The 17,766-nt window shown below is 43.7% G+C and overlaps 1 protein-coding gene across 3 annotated transcripts in view; it reads right to left on the bottom strand.

Annotated features, from left to right (window-relative positions):
- Nucleotides 1-1,419: 1,419 nt before the first annotated feature.
- The window catches only part of CTDSPL2 (CTD small phosphatase like 2), a 34,756-nt gene continuing 18,409 nt past the window's right edge, over nucleotides 1,420-17,766 (bottom strand). For all 3 annotated transcript variants that reach the window (XM_061446514.1, XM_061446516.1, XM_061446515.1), the window contains exons 3-13: nucleotides 14,561-14,699; nucleotides 13,705-13,854; nucleotides 13,066-13,281; nucleotides 12,171-12,249; nucleotides 11,790-11,901; nucleotides 10,838-10,924; nucleotides 5,820-5,882; nucleotides 5,645-5,724; nucleotides 3,426-3,552; nucleotides 2,556-2,651; nucleotides 1,420-2,107 (exon numbers count right to left, since the gene is read on the bottom strand). In XM_061446514.1, the coding sequence (XP_061302498.1) occupies nucleotides 2,042-2,107; nucleotides 2,556-2,651; nucleotides 3,426-3,552; nucleotides 5,645-5,724; nucleotides 5,820-5,882; nucleotides 10,838-10,924; nucleotides 11,790-11,901; nucleotides 12,171-12,249; nucleotides 13,066-13,281; nucleotides 13,705-13,854; nucleotides 14,561-14,699 (1,215 nt within the window). In that variant the 3' untranslated portion in view covers nucleotides 1,420-2,041. The remainder of the gene's footprint in view (nucleotides 2,108-2,555; nucleotides 2,652-3,425; nucleotides 3,553-5,644; nucleotides 5,725-5,819; nucleotides 5,883-10,837; nucleotides 10,925-11,789; nucleotides 11,902-12,170; nucleotides 12,250-13,065; nucleotides 13,282-13,704; nucleotides 13,855-14,560; nucleotides 14,700-17,766) is intronic.

Here is a 17,766-nt window from a genome sequence, read left to right as displayed (position 1 = left end):
GCTTTCAGAACCCAGAGACACCTGAGAACCATCTCATGGCCACAAACCCGGGGGGGGGGTGTGGGGGGTGCAGGAGCACGCGTCTGTGCAGAAGCAGATATAAAGGTCATGTTATGTACAGTTTATTTCAATAAAGACATAAGACAAACAGCGTAAAGATGCCCAGATGCCCTAGAGATAAATACATTTAAAAGATTCTCATTAAAATGAATCCATAGTATTTCTTTCCTGCAAGCAAAATACCTTTCTTTAAATACAAAAAAAATCAGTATTCTGAATTGCAAATGTTTTCACTTCTTTTGCAGAAAATCTGCCATGATGGTTTGCTTTTTAATGAAGAAGGATTTTCCACAAAACAGGCTTGCTCTACATGCTAAGTTCATTAAACAGTTCAGTGACACAATGTGCTAGCTACATACACAACAGAGAATATAGTAAGAAAACACTCAACCTGATGAAAAGTTAAAATCTTCATTAATACACTGGAAAAAGTTGACATAACTCATGCCTTTTAAAATCAAAAATACAAAAATTAAATGTTTTCCTAAAAAGATTTTCCTTATTTTAAGGACTCATTTGAAAATGAAGCTGCATGTAATTTGTACAATAAAATTGTACAAGTAAACAGGTAATATACATAAAAAATTAATTGACATACTTCTCCATTAGCAGTTGTCCACCTTTAATCTCCAATACTGTACTTTCTGAACAAGCATACAAAATATCAAACTTCTCTTTAGAAAAAGTGCCGTTCTGTGACATCTCTCACACAAAACCAGTCCGCGCCTGGGCCGTGGTCATGCGGTCGGAGGCGTCCGACGTCTGCAACCTAAACCCTCTGCGAAAGCCTCCTGCGGAGGACATGGACTCACCACTGGAACCCCCCGGCGCCGAGGCTGCCGGCCCCTTCCCGGGCCCACGGCGGCAGCGAGGGGCTGCGGAGCGGGGGTACCCCGGGCTTGCGCGTAGCTACAGCCGGTACCCCCGCCGCGCGCACAGCTCCGCACCCGCCGCGCGGCACCGGCACCACCACGCGCATCGGCAAGAGCCCAGCACGGCAGCCCCGGGGGAGGCAGCAGCCACCCAGCCGCCCGGCCCCGCGCCGCTGCTCCTCTCCAGACCTGCACCCACGGCATCGTCTGAGGTATTCCTTGTCCGTCTGTGCCACCGCGAGATACTGTCTGTCCAGCGCACGGGCCGCCAACGCTTTAAAACAGTCTGAATATTAGGAACTCTTACATCTTCTTATCTAGCCAGTCTCTTGATTTGCTGAAAAGATTCCAACTACAGTAGAGTATTACAGAAAGGAAAAGATAAATGCAGGGTGGGTTTTTTTCCTCTTTCTAAATGAAACTTACATGGGCTAAAACTAGAGAGTATTTTTAAACAAATATACAGTATGCAGGCAGACAAAGCAGGAAAACGGCCATCAACTGTTTAATAAAAAACTAGGAAAATTTGGCTATTTCCAGAAAAACTATGAAGCGCCTCAACTAAAAGGAATGCATAATGAAATTCTAATCTAATACAGGTCAAAAATGTAAAAAGGTTATAAACCTTAACAGGAAAAATAAAACAACTTTTTACTGGCCATTCCTGTTGAAATGAGAATCTTAAAAGTAACAGAAAAGTGGCTACAAACCCACTTAGAGCACCGAACAGAGAGAAAACACGAGTCCATTTTCAATCTCTGTTGTATCATAAAATCCTGTGTTTCTACAGGTCAAACTGCTGGTGGCAGAAACAGAATTCTTTATAAACCGCAGATGTCCTGGACATACAAAAACGTGTTGGAGTTGCACTAGTTCTAAAGACTCTTCTGTTCTAGCCTACCCACGGGCTTGTACGGTGGAGTACTGAACGTGTTCAACCTCAGCCATAGAAAGTCTCTTCCTGTAACCCTTGATTATTGTTGGGCACCAAAGATAAGAAAAGCAAGACGGGGTACAAAAATGCAAAATTTCAACAGTAATGGCAATGTTTTGTTTTAGTCCAAAAGGGTCCTGCATTTTCTCCCCCTTCAGTAATGTGGCAAAAGGCTTTAATCGGGGGGTAGCAAGTCATGCAAGCGAAATCTGTCTCTGATGTGAGGTCGGACATCTTCATTCTGCAGGGAGGGGAGAGAGAAAACAAAGGTGCGGGTTTCAGGACAGACACGCCTATAAACCCCATTACTTCAACAAGGTCAGCTTTCTACCACTGGCATTTTAATACAACAAAACATAAGCAGCCTCCCACTGCCTAAAGGGGCCAACAAGAAACCTGGAGAGGGGCTTTGGCCAAGGGCCTGCAGGGACAGGCCAAGGGGCATGGCTTTAACCTGCCCGAGGAGAGACTGAGCTGAGCTCTTAGGCAGAAGCTCTTCCCTGGGAGGGTGCTGAGGCGCTGGCACAGGGTGCCCAGAGAAGCTGTGGCTGCCCCATCCCTGGCAGTGCTCAAGGGCAGGTTGGACACAGGGGCTTGGAGCAAGCTGCTCTAGTCCATAAAAATACCTAAAAGAGATAACTAAGGTTTGGGCAGTGGGTGGGGAAGAGCCACCTCAAGGAAACACTTACCAGCTCTACAAGTTTCTCCAGAAATGGAATCAATTTTAGGAGTTCATTGTCATTTTTATCCATGAACCAGCTTTCTATAGGAATTCCATTCGAAAGCTAACGTAAAGAGAGAATAAAACCATCAGCACACGGTTTATACTTAATTCGTCTAAAAATGTAACTTGTGAAATAGCACTTTGAGGAAAAATGTTTCAAGCTGAAGTTTATTAATACGTATTTTCCCTCTGAAGTTTGCATTGAACTTCACTTCCAAAATGCCTGCTTCCTTTGCATACCTCACTACACAGATTTCCACCTCAAAGCTGAAACAGAACTAGCCCTCGAACCTCTGCAGGTCGGAAAGGCGCTGCTGTTCTGAGGCACTCTTACACTAAAGCGCTGGTGGATGCTGTCTGTGTGCGTGCAAGTGAGGCTGAGCCAAAGAGCTCTTTGTTCTGCTGCTGCTTTGATGGAGGTGAGACGTCGGGGATCCCTCTCTGCATGTCGTCCCCAGTGTGACAGGAACGTCCCCCACACAGTGTGTAACCCCATAGCACCTCAGCGTGAGCCATTTTCACAGCTGCGGTCACCTCAGCCAGAGATCTGATCCTAATCCCTTCACTAGCATTAAGAAATGAACTCCACGCTAGAGACCAAGCACCAGACTTGGCAGCCTGCTGGCTTCTGCCAAAAAGCTAAGTGAGAAGCAAACGTGACGGGTTGCGTGGTTCATCAGAAGTCACACGGTTTGCACTCGATCAGCTCTTCACTAAATGTAAGAGAAAGGCAAGCAAACCTGGCTGCTTTGCTAGGGTTTGGCTCACAAGCCATGTGGAAGCTGTTAAATCAGGCTGCAGCGGTTCACCTCTCCCCCGGCAGCACCATCCTCACCTGGTAAGCAAAGGCTTGCGGTGAATTGTCAATGATGATGGTTTTTGAAAGGTCTCTACCAAGAATGTTTAAATCCTTGATGTAGTTTCCTTGTACACAAACACAATGCTCGCGGAAGAGTCGATGCCTGCAAGTAAAGCAGAACACTAACGAATGAGACCAACTTGCACGGCATGGGGAAGAGCTGTCTCTGCCAGATGTTAGCAGTTTTCTCCTCCTCCCATCCACCAGCTCCTTTGAAAAAACTGTTCCCTTTTTCCCATTCTCTTTGGAGCTTTTTTTCCCCAGTAAAATGACCACTGAAGGTGATTTTACATCAGCCTCCTTCTGCGGGCAGCTCTTTGTATTTACCCAGAAAAGCTCCACCCGGATGCAAGCAGTATCTGTGAGCAGAGCCTGCCTTCCAGCCTCTAGTGATGGATCAACACAGGGACCCAGCACACTCAAACGCTTTTGCAAGGCCCAAAGAGCAGAGATTCATCCTGCACAGGAGCCAATTTATTGGCTTTTACTGTCCCTTCCTTTTGCTGTCACAACCTGTGGCCTCCCCACACCACCACGTGCCAGAACACCACGTACCAGGGGTGTCTATGTTACCTACCTCTGTTTGCAATTAACCTATTTCAGTTATTAGAATGTGAAAAAAGCCTCAAGGCCAAAACATTCCAGTGAGTTCTTCCTTTCCCATTAGCCTACTCCCTTTTCACTTATTACACAAGAAATGGATGGCGAGACTACAAGGACCCAGTTTTAAAACATACCAGGAATAACACTCACGTTTCATGGAATATCACTGTAACTTAGAAACAAATTGTAAACCAGACAGATGTGGGCTCTCGCAGGGTTACCTCAGTGTCTTTAAGGCTCCTTGCATTTTTAAGTGAAGCTTTTAGAAGCTGCACACAGTGTGCTCAATTTCAGAGAGGGGTTGAGTTCCTAATGTTGCTATGGAGGAAAATAAGCTGATGCCTCGGCAGCAAATGAATTTAAATATAGATTCTGAGTCACATGTGTGGAGCGCTGACAAGTCCACCTTGAGGCTGATGCCAAAGGGAATCATGCCTCCATGTCAGCTTTTCGGTGGCACATGAATCACAGCTAAATTCATGCATCACGTGAGTCTTTCTGCCGTTCTCAGAAGACTCTCTGGCTGTGTATTTTATTACCATTCTCCTGCTCTAAACCCAGTCCTGAATCACACATATTAGGCTCTTGGAGGAAGATTTTTAACACTAGGGATGCACACTTAACGCGCATCCCCTCTGGCCGTGTGATGCAGGTAAGCTCAGACACTCCCAGGACTGGAAGTATCTGAAAGCCCAGTTTTAGCTGCCTGCTCAAAAGGCAGCGGCAGTCAGGCTACCAAAGCCAAAGCAGGATTGTGCTGTGCACGCCGTGCAAAAACAAGCAGTGAGATGACTGTTCCTGGATGAAAACCAGCAAACAGTTTATCTTCACACTCATCCAGAAAATGAGTTACTGTGTGCCCAAACTACTCAGCAAAACCAATGGATGCAGCCACCACCTCTGTCCAAATGGTTAGTTTATTGTGTGTGTAATTAAAATCAAGTCTTTCCTGACAACTATTACAATAAAATGCTGCGGTGACATACCAAGGGCAGCATTTACACAGGCCTGGCTCTGTCCAGTTTATGCCCTTACTGGGATTACCCTGTGCAGGTGAATCCCTGAGAGGAATCCTCTTTGGATTCAGCTTCCCCATGTAACATCCCACCTCCTAGATAGGAATAACAGGAAGAATCTCATCCAGCAGAACATCTTTCCGCCCTAAGGAGCTGTTCTTGCAAAATGCCCATCACTGCCAAGCACACTCGCTATTAGGAAATGAAAAACTAAACCAGCTCCAATAGAAAACCCACAAACAAATTACTTTGTGAGTGAGAAAGAAAACCATGCTGACTGTAAGGATAACTATACAATTCACAACTTATAAGCAATCACTCGAGTTTGAGTAGTTCAGACCAAATAAATGGCTATGGGGTTTGGCCCCAGAGGGCAGTGTGAAGCTGCCTGGATTCATTCTACCCTCAGGGCAATAGCTCAATCACTTCATTTTTCTCTCACTCCTAGACCAGACAAACCCACAGAGACCCAGTTCAGTAAGACACACGCCATCAGCACATGCTTCAGCACACTGGATGCGAAACAGCACTTAGTTTGCTTACAAACACCAGGTACATTCAGTTTTCTGGGTTTACCTGACCAGTTGCTTTTTAGGGTCTAGTATGTTCAATAACTTGTCTGCGTACACCTTCTTAGAAGCGGTAAAAAGAATGATCTGTGGATTCAAGAGGGAAAAGCAATCATTTTGGGTATAAGGACGCGACTATAATTTGACAGTGAAATTCAGAGGCAGCATCTGGTGGGTTTTACCTCATAAATCTGAGACATACGTTCCAGGAATTCTCGGAAGAATGGCCTTAATCGGACATACACCTGCAGCAGAAATAGACTTTAATGAAGATTCAAAACACCTCAGCTATCACCTGCACTAAGTACCAGTTTGTAAAGACAAGGTCAAAATGAGATTATGAACAAGGTAAACAGCAAATACTGACTTCCTGCAGAGTAATAACTGAACTAAACCAATACTGCATTAGCTCGCAGCCCAGGCAGCTCTAAGTGAAAGCATCAGATGATAAAATCAGGCTTAACAAATTCACTGGAACATTTGGTGGAATTAGAAATAACTTCAGCTACAATCTAAAAGTTGGACAACAAGCCAGAATGAAACTGGTTGCTTTGAGCAGGCATCCTGAACGAGCTTCACCAGCCGGGCAGCACCAGAGCAGCTTCCAGCTGATGTGTGCCAGCACAGAAAGGGTATTAATGCTTTCCCCGCACACAGGTAACAGCTGCTAATGGTAGTAGGTAGAGAGGATGGTATTTGGTTTGGAGATCGTCTTCAAGGGCTTGATTTCAAACTAAAAAGCTTACCCCCCATTATGGAAGAAACACAGATGTCACCTCAGGAACAGCCTCTTCAGCATCCCTCCTACGAACTCTCCTGGCAACCAAAGAGGGCAGCTGAGCGATCTGCCAGTACTTCAACTGCTGCTGATGTAAATAAACCCATTTTCTGTGTAATTTATTGTTCCTTTTACAGCTGGATGGAATTGTATCAGTCACAGCAGCCAGTTACACGGGTTTAGAATCACTGCGTTAGATCAGAGATCAGTTACGGCTGTCGGGCTCCTCAGGGGTGGACACTGCTCCTGCCTTGGTTTTTAGTTTGGTTTTTTAGTCCTGGGATAACCGCAGCATCGTTGCAAGATGTTCTAGTTGAGATTACTGCCAAGCGGTTATAAATGGGCATCTATCTCAACACAACCTCTCTCTATCGCAGTATCAATCTCTCTCTAAGAAGGCGACGTGAATGCAAACGAGAAATCCAGGAAACCCACTTTCCTGTCAGAACCTGTATTTCTCATTGCCGCTTGCCCAGACACACGCTTCATTTAACAGTGCCCCCGGTGCAGGCTCACTGCTCTGGTTTCTCTGGCTTGTGGCACTGGCACAGCGTAAGGCAACGACATCACTACCCCCAGCGGCACCAACCTGGCACAGAACTCTGACCCAAGCACAAGAATCAAGTAACCAAAGCAGAACAAAACACATCCCTCCCTGCCATGAGTAAATGTGAGAGATCACTTTTGAAAATAGAAGCCTAACAGTAATTTCCAGTGGTTTTAAAGACTGAAAGTTTGTCAACAGCAACACATGCTGTCACCTGCTTCAAAGTCACTCACAAATGCACAACGTGTATGCGAAGACCCCTCACAGCTCTGTAGCAGGTTTTCAAGGTTATTTTTCTTCCCCCCAAGCAATCAACTCATCCCATGTTTCAACGGCAACAAAATCTAAATGTGCAACACCTGAACTGTCAATGTCTTCCTTGTTCAAAATACACAGGACTTGAGCTCTTCCAAGGTGGAACTGGAAGGAAACAGTATTCCTTTCCTGCGTTAGAAAACCTGAACAAGACACATGTTCCACTTGGTGTCAAAATCCCTGGAATTACCAGACAGAAGTGCCTGAAGCGCAGCCAGCTGTGGCTCTTCAAGGGCCAGAAGTGGAATTCTAGAGGCTCTACTGAACTAAAATGAAGTTGTAGAATCAACTGGGTTGGAAAAGACCTTTAAGATCATCAGGTCCAACCACTGAGTGAATGCTGCCAAATCCACCACTAAAGCATGTCACTAAGTGCCACATCAACATGAGACCAATCCCCACCTCACTACAACCTCCTTTGAGGTAGCTGTAGAGAGTGTCTTCCCAACCTAAGCCCAGATTTCCTGGTGGACGTGCCAAAGACACACCAATGCTTCCTGGCCTCCAGATCCAAAGCTTTATGGCTCTTCTGTTATTTCCCAGAAACGGAGATGGGGTCACTCAAAGGGAGAGCCAGAATTCCCAAGCATTGCTTGCTTCATTCCACTGCAGTAACAAAGTAAAGCAGTTAAGTTATAGGTGACATGGAACATGTGTAACCCTGTATGCAGTAACTACAACTGACCTATGGAGCTCCAGAACATCTTTCAAGGATCACAAAAGTCAAAGGGAATTATTCTGAGGTAGATCAGTAAAGATGCCCTTCCAGTGAAGAACAGAAAGGACCTGCCTTTTGACTACAGGCAGGGAGCGGGGAAGGCAGCTCCAGAGCGGAACAAAGGGATGAGACGATCTCGTACCTGGGACTTGAAGTCAGCAACAGAAACAAAACCTCTTTACCAAGGAAAAAGAGATAAATTGCTTCAGAAGATATGCTGCTTATCTCATTTATGTAAAGTACAACAAAGAGTACAAAGTCTGAAGTCTACAGCTGAAGAACTGTCATTGGTTTTTGTTCTCCAGTCAGATGTAAGGCAGCACTTAGCAGTGCTTAAGAAAACTTCAGCTGCACAAAGACTGGATTTTTACTAAGCCCAGACCTTAAAAACTGCCCTAATTTAGAGACTTTTTTTTTCAATGCAGAAAACAGGAACAAATTCATTGCTTCAGAAGCTTGACCTAAGCAAGCCCAACTGTGCCCATCTCACCGCTAGCTTTCTTAATAGAAATCAGCTATGTGACTCAACCCGAGGTTTAAACCCTGGGTGTCAGTGCTGGAATCACAGTAATGCCATTTTTCAGTGGGCAGAACTCTGCTCCACGCTCAGTTCTTCTGCGCAACCCCAGGGAAGTTGTGAGAAACCACTTGGAGCAAACAAACCCCTATTTTTAGAAACCTTTCTTTAAAACCAGACCATCACCTGCAGTCACTGAAACAAGCACCAAGAGAGCCAAGTTCCTGGACGTAAAACTTGTGCTTGACTCCCAGGCCACTGGAGTTTAGCTGGATTTTATAAGAGACCTTCTAGAACCTGAGTCAGCCTGGTTCTTATTGTTGCAGTACCCTGGGATGGCCAGGTCTGGAACATCTTTTCAGGAAAGGGCCTGGTTTGCCATACTCTTGCTGCAAGAGCATTGGCTTGATGCCTTCTGATAGGGAAGAAAATGGAAATGCTATGAACCCAGGCTCCCATTTGCAGTATTAACCAGGCCTGATGTGATATTCAGCAGGAAAAGAAGTGCTGTTTATTCTTTCTTAAAAAGAATGAATAGAGAACTGTCCAATATTTCTGGAAAACCTACATGGGAGTGGTACATAATACTAATGGAAAACATCTTCAGCAATGTCTCTTCCACATCTTGTATTTTTTCAGTGGGATATATTACACAATCCTTTATATATAGTAACTTGCTGGCTTCTACTTTGCTCGGACAGCTCAGTTGGCTGCTTCTCTGCTGCCAGCTGAAACTACTGCCAAAAGGAAATGCAGAGATATGAAATCAGCACAGGGCTGGTCCAGAGGTGCTGGTCAGACTGATAAGGAAAAGAAATACGCAAGAGAAAGTTTTATAAGCTGGTAAACAACTATTCACTGACTAAAACCGCTAAGAAGGGCATGAAATAACAAACTTCTTTCCAACTTTCGTCACAGAAGATTATTTGGATTTTGCATATTAAACCCTAGTGAAAGATGAACTTAACTGTACCCATAAGATACTCATCTTGCTTATTAGCTGTTACCTAGTAAGAGATGAATGTTTGTCAGTGTCTAGTGTGATGAAAAAGCAGGAAAAACCAAACAGCGACCAGGAGAGTGTGCTTGAAGATAGCAGCTGACTTTCTCAGGCCTGCAAGAAGCTGCTGTTCCTCAGCAAATCCAGGCTGGACTCCAGAGAGGGCTAAGAGAAAACTCCAGGACCCACACAGTAGCTGTACTGTGTCAAGGGCTATCTATATAGGCTTGTGTACAATGCCACTGAATAAAGCTTTAGAAATATTGTAAGTCACTCTCTCCATTGACTTCAATTTCCTAAAGGCAAAAGCATAAACACACAGTCACTAAAAGACCCAGTTATAGACAGAAAGTACTTGAATCATACTGAGATCTAAGAGAAGGAAGTTAAAACTGAAGCTTTAGTCTTCCTGGTGCTGTTAGCAGTGTCAAGAGCCTCTAAAGAACTACTTCTAAGGCTCCTTTCGAGGTCATCCTGGGAAGAAACTGTGCATGGCCATCACCAACAAAGTGGTAAGATAAACCCATGTTTAAAGATTATTCCCGATTCCAAAGGGGTTTATATGCAACAGCAAAGAAAAGCACTTTTAGAATCAGGAAAAATACCTGGACAAGTGTCCTTTTAAGGTGCCTGATGACTGCCTCATTCTTCAAAGACACTACAGTGGGGTCCAATACCATGTGAACTACATGGTGGGGAAGCTGTGGCTGCTCCCACGTACACCCCACAAAAGCACCTGAGAACAACAGCCTGGATCAGTGCAGCATCTCTGGTAGTTGCTGGAAGACAGTTCCTCCTTCCCACTTGTTCCTCTAGGGCAGGTCAATGTAAGACACACACAGCAACCATCTCCTGAGGCAGAACAAACCTGAACCCTGCAGTCCCCACAGGACAGTCCAATCACACTAATACCCAGCAGACTGGGTACACTACCGGGGAGTAACGAAGGCATGGGTGAAGTGTGCAACAAGACTGATGACTGGACAGAACCTACTCAGTGTCAGGTGCTGAAGATGTCTTCTCTACAGAGAGAAACGCCCAGCCAATGTGGACTGCTTTTCCCTGCCAAGGGAGGAAGGTTAACGGTTGGTGAGGAGCTGCTCCTGGGGAATGGCTAAACTGTTGGTGTTCCTGCCTCCACCTGCAGCACCTCTAACCCAGGACAATCCAATCTGCCAAAGCCCATACATTTAGAATCAAACAGTTGTTAAATGCTAGACAGTTTCTTACCTCTCCTGCAACAAGACGGTAACAAATACACACAGCAAGAATTCCTATGTTAAACAAAATAAAAGCTTCCATATTTGTCCATGCACAGTAATTACCTGGTAAATGACATCTTGAAAAAGAACTGGAAAAGTGAGTGCAGCATCTTCTAATTCATTTAGACTACAGTGCACTAAGGTTTCATCCTATTAAAACAAGAAAAGATGGCATAAAGGAAAGAAAACATTGTGAAAGGAATATTAAAAATAGAAGTGAGTTTCTGGATTTTTATGCTCATTTTAAGGTAGGTTTATTTAGTCTGGAAAATATTTTTATGCAAGGGCTGTCAAGATTGAAGAACTCTTAGAACGAATGAATTCATTACTCTTGCAGGGTTTTTTAAATCACTTACAACTGTGAGCTGGGGGCACAGTTATAAGCAGATATCTTCATTTTGTAGGCTCTCCTGTCAGTCAAACCTGCACCCATCACTGTGAATAATGTATCTGTTTATACGGGCACTGGAGGACACACCAAGTGATGCTGGGCATGATAAACTAAACTGATGTTCCTGCCATCATTAACAGGCTCTGAAACAACTTTTCGAACAGGGAGACAAAGAGAAATTATTATCAAGACAAATATATTTTCTATGGATATCTGAAAAATCAACTCGTGACCTCTGAGCATAAATACGTTGTAAGAATTAGAAGATTTGTTCTTGATCAATCTTGATGCAAGACATGAAGCTGAATTTTCCCAGCTGTTCCATCTCAGTTTTCCCACACTGGATTTAGGAAAGCTTTATGGGGACAGATAACTCTTTGTTTGAGACAATAAGAGTTGTAATGCTTTTCTTCAGGCAGGATGTTAAGCACGCAGCCTGCACAGCAAGCTTTCTGCTCTTGCCACTATCATCTTTTCCCAATGCAAACTATATTTAACTGAAAATTGTGTAACATTGACAAAGCCTTTTTGTTGAAAGCAAACACTTCTAATTTCAGCAACAAGCAAAATGACAGAAATGCTGCAGAGCCCCTGCTTTTGGAATGTGTTTATAAAGACACTTACCAAGTCTAGAACTAAGGAGAATTCTGGTGTGCTTCTTGTTTTCAGTGGAAGAGCTGGCTTCCTGTTCAGTTGTTCTTCTGTTAGTGGTGGAACATGTTTGATGAAATAATACCTGGAAAGAATACAGATTTGGCTGTAGATATGTATCTCAAATTCATTACATGATGTTGAAGCCCCACTTAATATTTCAAATATTTAAGGCTGCACAAGAAGTATTTTAAATTGAAAAAAAACCACATCAATCTACATTTATTTTTTTGAGTTAAGAGCTTTTGGAATTCATTTCCATAATATAAAAATCTTCCAACTTAAATAAGAATGCCTTATTTCAACACCCAAACCCACCAATTTAGTATTTGCAGTACAAACATTAGCACTTACGGATCAAAGACTTCCCAGTCTTCTTCATACGTAGCTTCTGCATGGGCTGATGAGTAGCCACTGTCTGGAGATACTGGTGCTAAAATTCAACGAAAATGACCAAACCAAAAAATAAAACAAAACACCACAAGAGCTGGTCTTATTAGTGCAGTCTGCAGAAGTGACAGTCTGCCCTTGGTACGCCAGTGCCTCACACAGCAGTGGAAATCTCTCCCTGCAGCCCACCCTCTGTCCCCATGTGTCCTCAGAAACGGCCTGCACCGCTCCCAGGGAAGCCACCTGAGAGCCCAGTGTGCTCTCATGCCACAGAACATCATGACCTGGCTGATCTGGGAGACCCCACACAGCCTCTGATGGTGGCTGGATGCTCACATGTGCCAGCCTAAGGAGGTAGCACAGCTCTTCCACCGGCAGCTCCCACAGCTGAGGGAGCCTCTGGAAACACAGCAACAGACCAGACCACAAGGTCTGGACCGGACTCATGTATCCCACACCAGCCCCTCTATGCAGAGGTTGATTTCGCTTCCCTGGAGGCTCTAATATAAGAGACCAAAATGCTGCAAGTTGCTCTTCTCTGAGCAGCAAGGCCAGGATGTGCATTTCTAATGGGGTGGCAGGCTTCAGTATGCATTCTGGAATCTTTTGTTTCCATCTGAGGAAGTGTTAGGAAGCCTACTGAGCTGTACTGGGAATAAGAGATAAGCTTTGACAAAATCGTGTCTCTGGTGCATAAACCAGGTTTGTCTATTAGAGTAAAAAGCACTGTTCCTACTGTTTGCACGCCCTAAGCAAATGTGAAATATCAGTTTCTAGAGAATGCAGGCGTTGGGGTTTCCCTGAGAGTACAATCACACACAGCTCCCACATGAGGGCAAGGCAAGCACAGGTTTCTTACCTGTAAGTGGTGGCAGGTCCCGGTCATTTGTTTCCTCCACCTCTTCCAAACCATTGTTGACAGTGGACCTGACCTGCACTGCTTGGCTAGTGTAAGCTGCCCCGTTGGTTGATGTTGCAGTACTTGTGGTAATCTCATCAACCTGTTCCATATCAAGCTGTTTGACTATCTCTTCAGCTTCAACAGCTTGTCCTGGAGAATCCGATCCTGATGTTCCTGGATTAAGATTTCAGTACATTCACAGTCATTATGAGGCTAAGTTACCCATCAGAATGCTGATATTACTGATCAGAATAATTGAAGATAGCCACATCTGACCCATGTTACAAAAATAAGACCCAAAAGGCCTCTTATGTTTGGGACAAGGAACTTAATACCAATTACTATTACATTTTTTTAAATGAAAGATACACCACTGGGTACTTACACCTGTAAAAGAAACAGTCTAATGCATATAAACTTATTACTTCTTTTATTAATTATCAACCCTTCAAAGACTTAAGGAGCCCTTTATCAGGTAGTAGTAACTCCTGGTCTGTAAACCAGCACGTTAAGTGTACTGCCACTCAAAACAGCTTGCTCTTAAAAACCCCTATCATTCTGAGCTTTAATACGATCGGCTGGTCAGATAATACTCACCATTTTTATTTGCTGGTGAAAAAAAATTGAAAACAGGAGAAAATATGGTTCCCAGTAACGTGGTTCGGGGGGGGCTGCCCGTGGCAGGATTATCTTCTAGTTTTCCATTTTGCTTTACGTGTTGGTTTGTCATTTCATAACTTCCAGCTTCTGTAAAAGAAAACTCATGAGGTACAATACCACGCTTCTGGTTTTCACACGTCCTCCCTTTAACCAGTATCATTTTCATTATAGGAAAGATCCCTCTTGTTCACAGTTCAACTTGGGCAATAACAAAGCAGCAGCCTCTCAGTCTTGAGATAAAAACTTAGCACCGTCTCAGCCCTACAATTTAGGAAGCACTTGTTGTTTATAGAAATTATGCTACACATTAACAAACAGCACAAGTTTAAATCCTTTAAATGAGCTTGATAATGGAAGACACTTCAAGCTGCTGTGCACCCTTCCCAGCACACAGCTGACAGTATCAGTGGGGTTCCACTAGATGGAGGCAAGAGAAAGTGTCAGTGAACTCCAGTGCCTGGAACCTCCAAGCTTCCCTATAATTAACGGTTCCCACACACAAACACACATCAAATACAGTTACGAAGTAAAATACTTTTTAGTTGTTATCACAGATAACAAAGGGCATAAAATAAATCTTCACATTACAAAACAACACATAACAGTGAAGGTTTTCCATAAGTGTGCATGCACAGCAAGGTACATCCTAGAACTAGAAACTGCCATCTCGGGGCTGAGCTCCAAGACACAGCTCTGAGCCTGGAATAAAGAGAAGTTATTTACTTCTCAGTAACAGGTCTCTGTGCTGTCTGTACAACTAGTGCAGCAACACAGGATTAGAGTGTTCACAAACCTCCATTCATCTGACTTTTCCGTCGCACTCGAGAGATCTGTTTGTTAGGCTTTTCTCCTGCTTGAGGTGTGGATGTGATCAAGTTGTTATCGATATCCCGCTCAATCCTACTTCTTTTTGCAGGATTTTCTCTTTCTTCCTTAAAATAGAAAAGGAGATAAAAAAGGAACATACTGAACAGTGCCTCTTTTCTCCAGTGGATACTACCAGAAAATGTCAGCTCTTAGAGAAAGTTTCACAAAAGATCCATTTATTGTTCTACTTCCAGATGCACAACATGCAACATGTATCTGGCCAGCTGGCCATTTAAACTGACACAGCTCAAGGTAAATAGCAGAATATCAGGAAAGAAAACCTGGAACTTCTGTAGCAGAAAAACTGTCTCTAAGTTCTATTTCTCTGGATAGCCCATTTATAAATATCTAAGCGCTGTGCAGCTTGGGACCTGTAGGTACAAGGCAACTAAAATGACATGGAACTTGATTTCTCTGCCTGTGAGGCATCCAGGAAGTAAAGTTTACAATAGCCCATGTGGAGGTCTCCACCACGCTCCCTACACAAAATGGGTTCCTCAGTTGTATACCTGGACAGAACCTGCTGCTATCCAATCCCTATCAGATGGCAAAACTCAGCTATTAAAAACATTGTAGACAAGGGTTATGGCCCAGTGAGTCTCTTACCTTAAGTAAATGGCTGTTCTTCCCTGTGGCACTTGCATGAATGATACAGAACCAAACACTTTTGCCCGTTTTCTGTGCATGAGTATAGGTATAGACACACATGTTTAAGACCCAAACCATTCTACGAGTTTCTTCCATGATTCTAAGACAGGTTTCTTGCCCTTTTCCCCTCAAAGCACTTACTACAGCTTAATAAACGGCAATCTGAAATCTAAAGCAGAACCATATAGAGGACACTGAAATGTGAGCTGTGAGACAATGCAAAATGAATTACATATCAAAATAAATGAGGACACAGACCATGCCAAAGTCAATGAACATTTCCATTTCAGTTACAGAATTACCCTCCTGGAGCTGCAGTTTCACAGCTTTAAAAAGAAAAAAGAGTTTGTGTGCTCCAAAAAAGGTAACTGGATCTTGTAGAAAGTTTAATCTAAAGCCCATGTGAAGAGTACAGTGGCTGAGAGAAACACTAACACTCATGGAAGCGGGCTGACATGTGTCTCCCTGACCTGACACAAGAACAGGACAGCAGCTCAGCTCCTAGGACATCTGTGCAAAAGTTCAACACTGGGGAAAATGAGGGAAATTCACCTGTAAAAGCTATCAATTGGCCTTCATAAAATGAGCTGTGCTCTTGGTCTGCTTTATGGAAAACAAGTGTAGAAACACTCCAGTAATCACACTGGCAACAGGTACCAGCAGAGGCAGGAAGAACTCACTGACTCGGGAGGCCCCTCTCATGCTCCCGAAGAGGAGCTGTCACAATGTGGTCAGAGAGCTCCCACTGCTGTGTCTGTGTTGTACTGGTCAATAGAATTCAATGGTGAGATCAGAATGATGTTATTGTGCTACTTGCTTTATACACTGAAAATTTAATTGGACAGATATAGGATTAAACGTACCTATTTTATGTATTTATATAACAATCTATTTGAATTCTATGATCTATTCAACTCAGTATAACCCATTATGATCAATAACTGTGCCATAAGAAACACGGTGATGTCACACCAACACAAACATGTTGTCTGTTGTTAGGTTGGTTCAGAAATCCCGTGTGTATCAGGGAATGGGCTACACTGAGTCTCAAGTATGACATGCTCGAGGTCAGTGCACTGTCTGACAGTGCTAGTGCTAGAGCCCCAAATCAGGCAAGTTAAGAGGAACCTCTACAACGTCTCCAAAGTTGACATTTAGGAACGTTCATAGCACTCCCCACAGGCATCCATGTACTGGTTTTTCTGGTGTATCAGATCTGACGCTTTGGAAATGACAAACACCGTTGTGCTCTCCATGCTGTTGCTGACTTGCCAGTGGGCTGTGTGTTAGTAAAGGACCTCGAGACCAGACCTGTCACCATCCACACTCAGAGCCGTATGATAGTCTCTGGTTTCTCCAACTTAAATATCTTGAGGCTTTTTCAGGGTCTGTTTGTTTGAGGAGTATTTCCAACAACACATCTTTACCACACCAGACAACGAACGACCTGCGACTACGATCACAACCGAGATATACTTGTTCCAAAGACAGTTATTGCCGTAAATCCACATGCCCTCAGTGCACACCCAGAAAGGAGCTGCTCCACAAGTCATACCCGTGCACTATCGCAAAGAGTTATAACGTTTCCATGGCAGCCTCCAGACTACTTGGTTAAGTCATTAGCACTCTGGAAGATAGCCCGGCACTATCAATATCGTGCCATGCTAATGCCACTGGAACCACTCCAAGTCCTGCTAGGAGAGGACATGAAAGGAAACAGAGGAAAACGTGGACACTTTATATTAAAAACCCTGTCAAGGAAATAAAGAACGAAACGTAATCCAGAGCTTTGGGAGAGGAAGAGAAGCGGGGGAGAGGGAAAGCGAACCCAGCCTCCCAGAGACAAAGGGAAGGAAAAGCAGACATACTTCCCTTATCTTAAAATTCCAGCCTAAAATGTTTTGCTTAGATTTCAGCATTTGTTGCAGTGGTTTTGCAGCCAAACTGTTGCACTGCTGAGCTACATTATCGATGGTGAATGCAGAAGAGATTAATTGTCGTGCCGTAATGAAAACCAAGATGTAAGTGATTTAACCCTTTCTCCTCACTGCAGTGCTCCTTTGTGGGTACCTCAGTGTTTCTACGGTAGTTAACACGCCACTAAACATGAACTTTCACTCTAGTTTTACAATTTAAGAAGACACTGTTACTTTAGTTGAAGTTATTTCTACTTCAGCTTGTTACAAAGTTACAGTTTCAACACTCGGGTCAAAACCCAGAAAACACTTCATACTGTCATTTTTAGGTCTCATCTAGTTACTTTGGGATACATTTTAATTCACTTCTGACTTCGTGGCTACTCTTCTTTACAATTTACAGCTACATAATGGCAATGGTTGGGCTGCTGCCACCAAATTAAACTTCCTCTTTCAGGGGGCCTCCCTTCACACACAAGAAAAACAGTTTCTTGAAGGTTTCGGAAGCAATTGCAAGGCTACATTCAGCCCATCAAAGTTACATATATATGTGTGTGTGTAAAATTTT

Source organism: Pezoporus flaviventris, unplaced genomic scaffold (assembly GCF_033815535.1).
Source record: "Pezoporus flaviventris isolate CSIRO_AGI_PZ_B2104156 unplaced genomic scaffold, CSIRO_AGI_Pfla_v1 ptg000006l, whole genome shotgun sequence".
Classification (NCBI taxonomy): domain Eukaryota; kingdom Metazoa; phylum Chordata; class Aves; order Psittaciformes; family Psittacidae; genus Pezoporus; species Pezoporus flaviventris.
The sequence above is the reverse complement of the archived record's forward strand: the minus strand, read 5'-3'. Positions and strand labels throughout refer to the sequence as shown.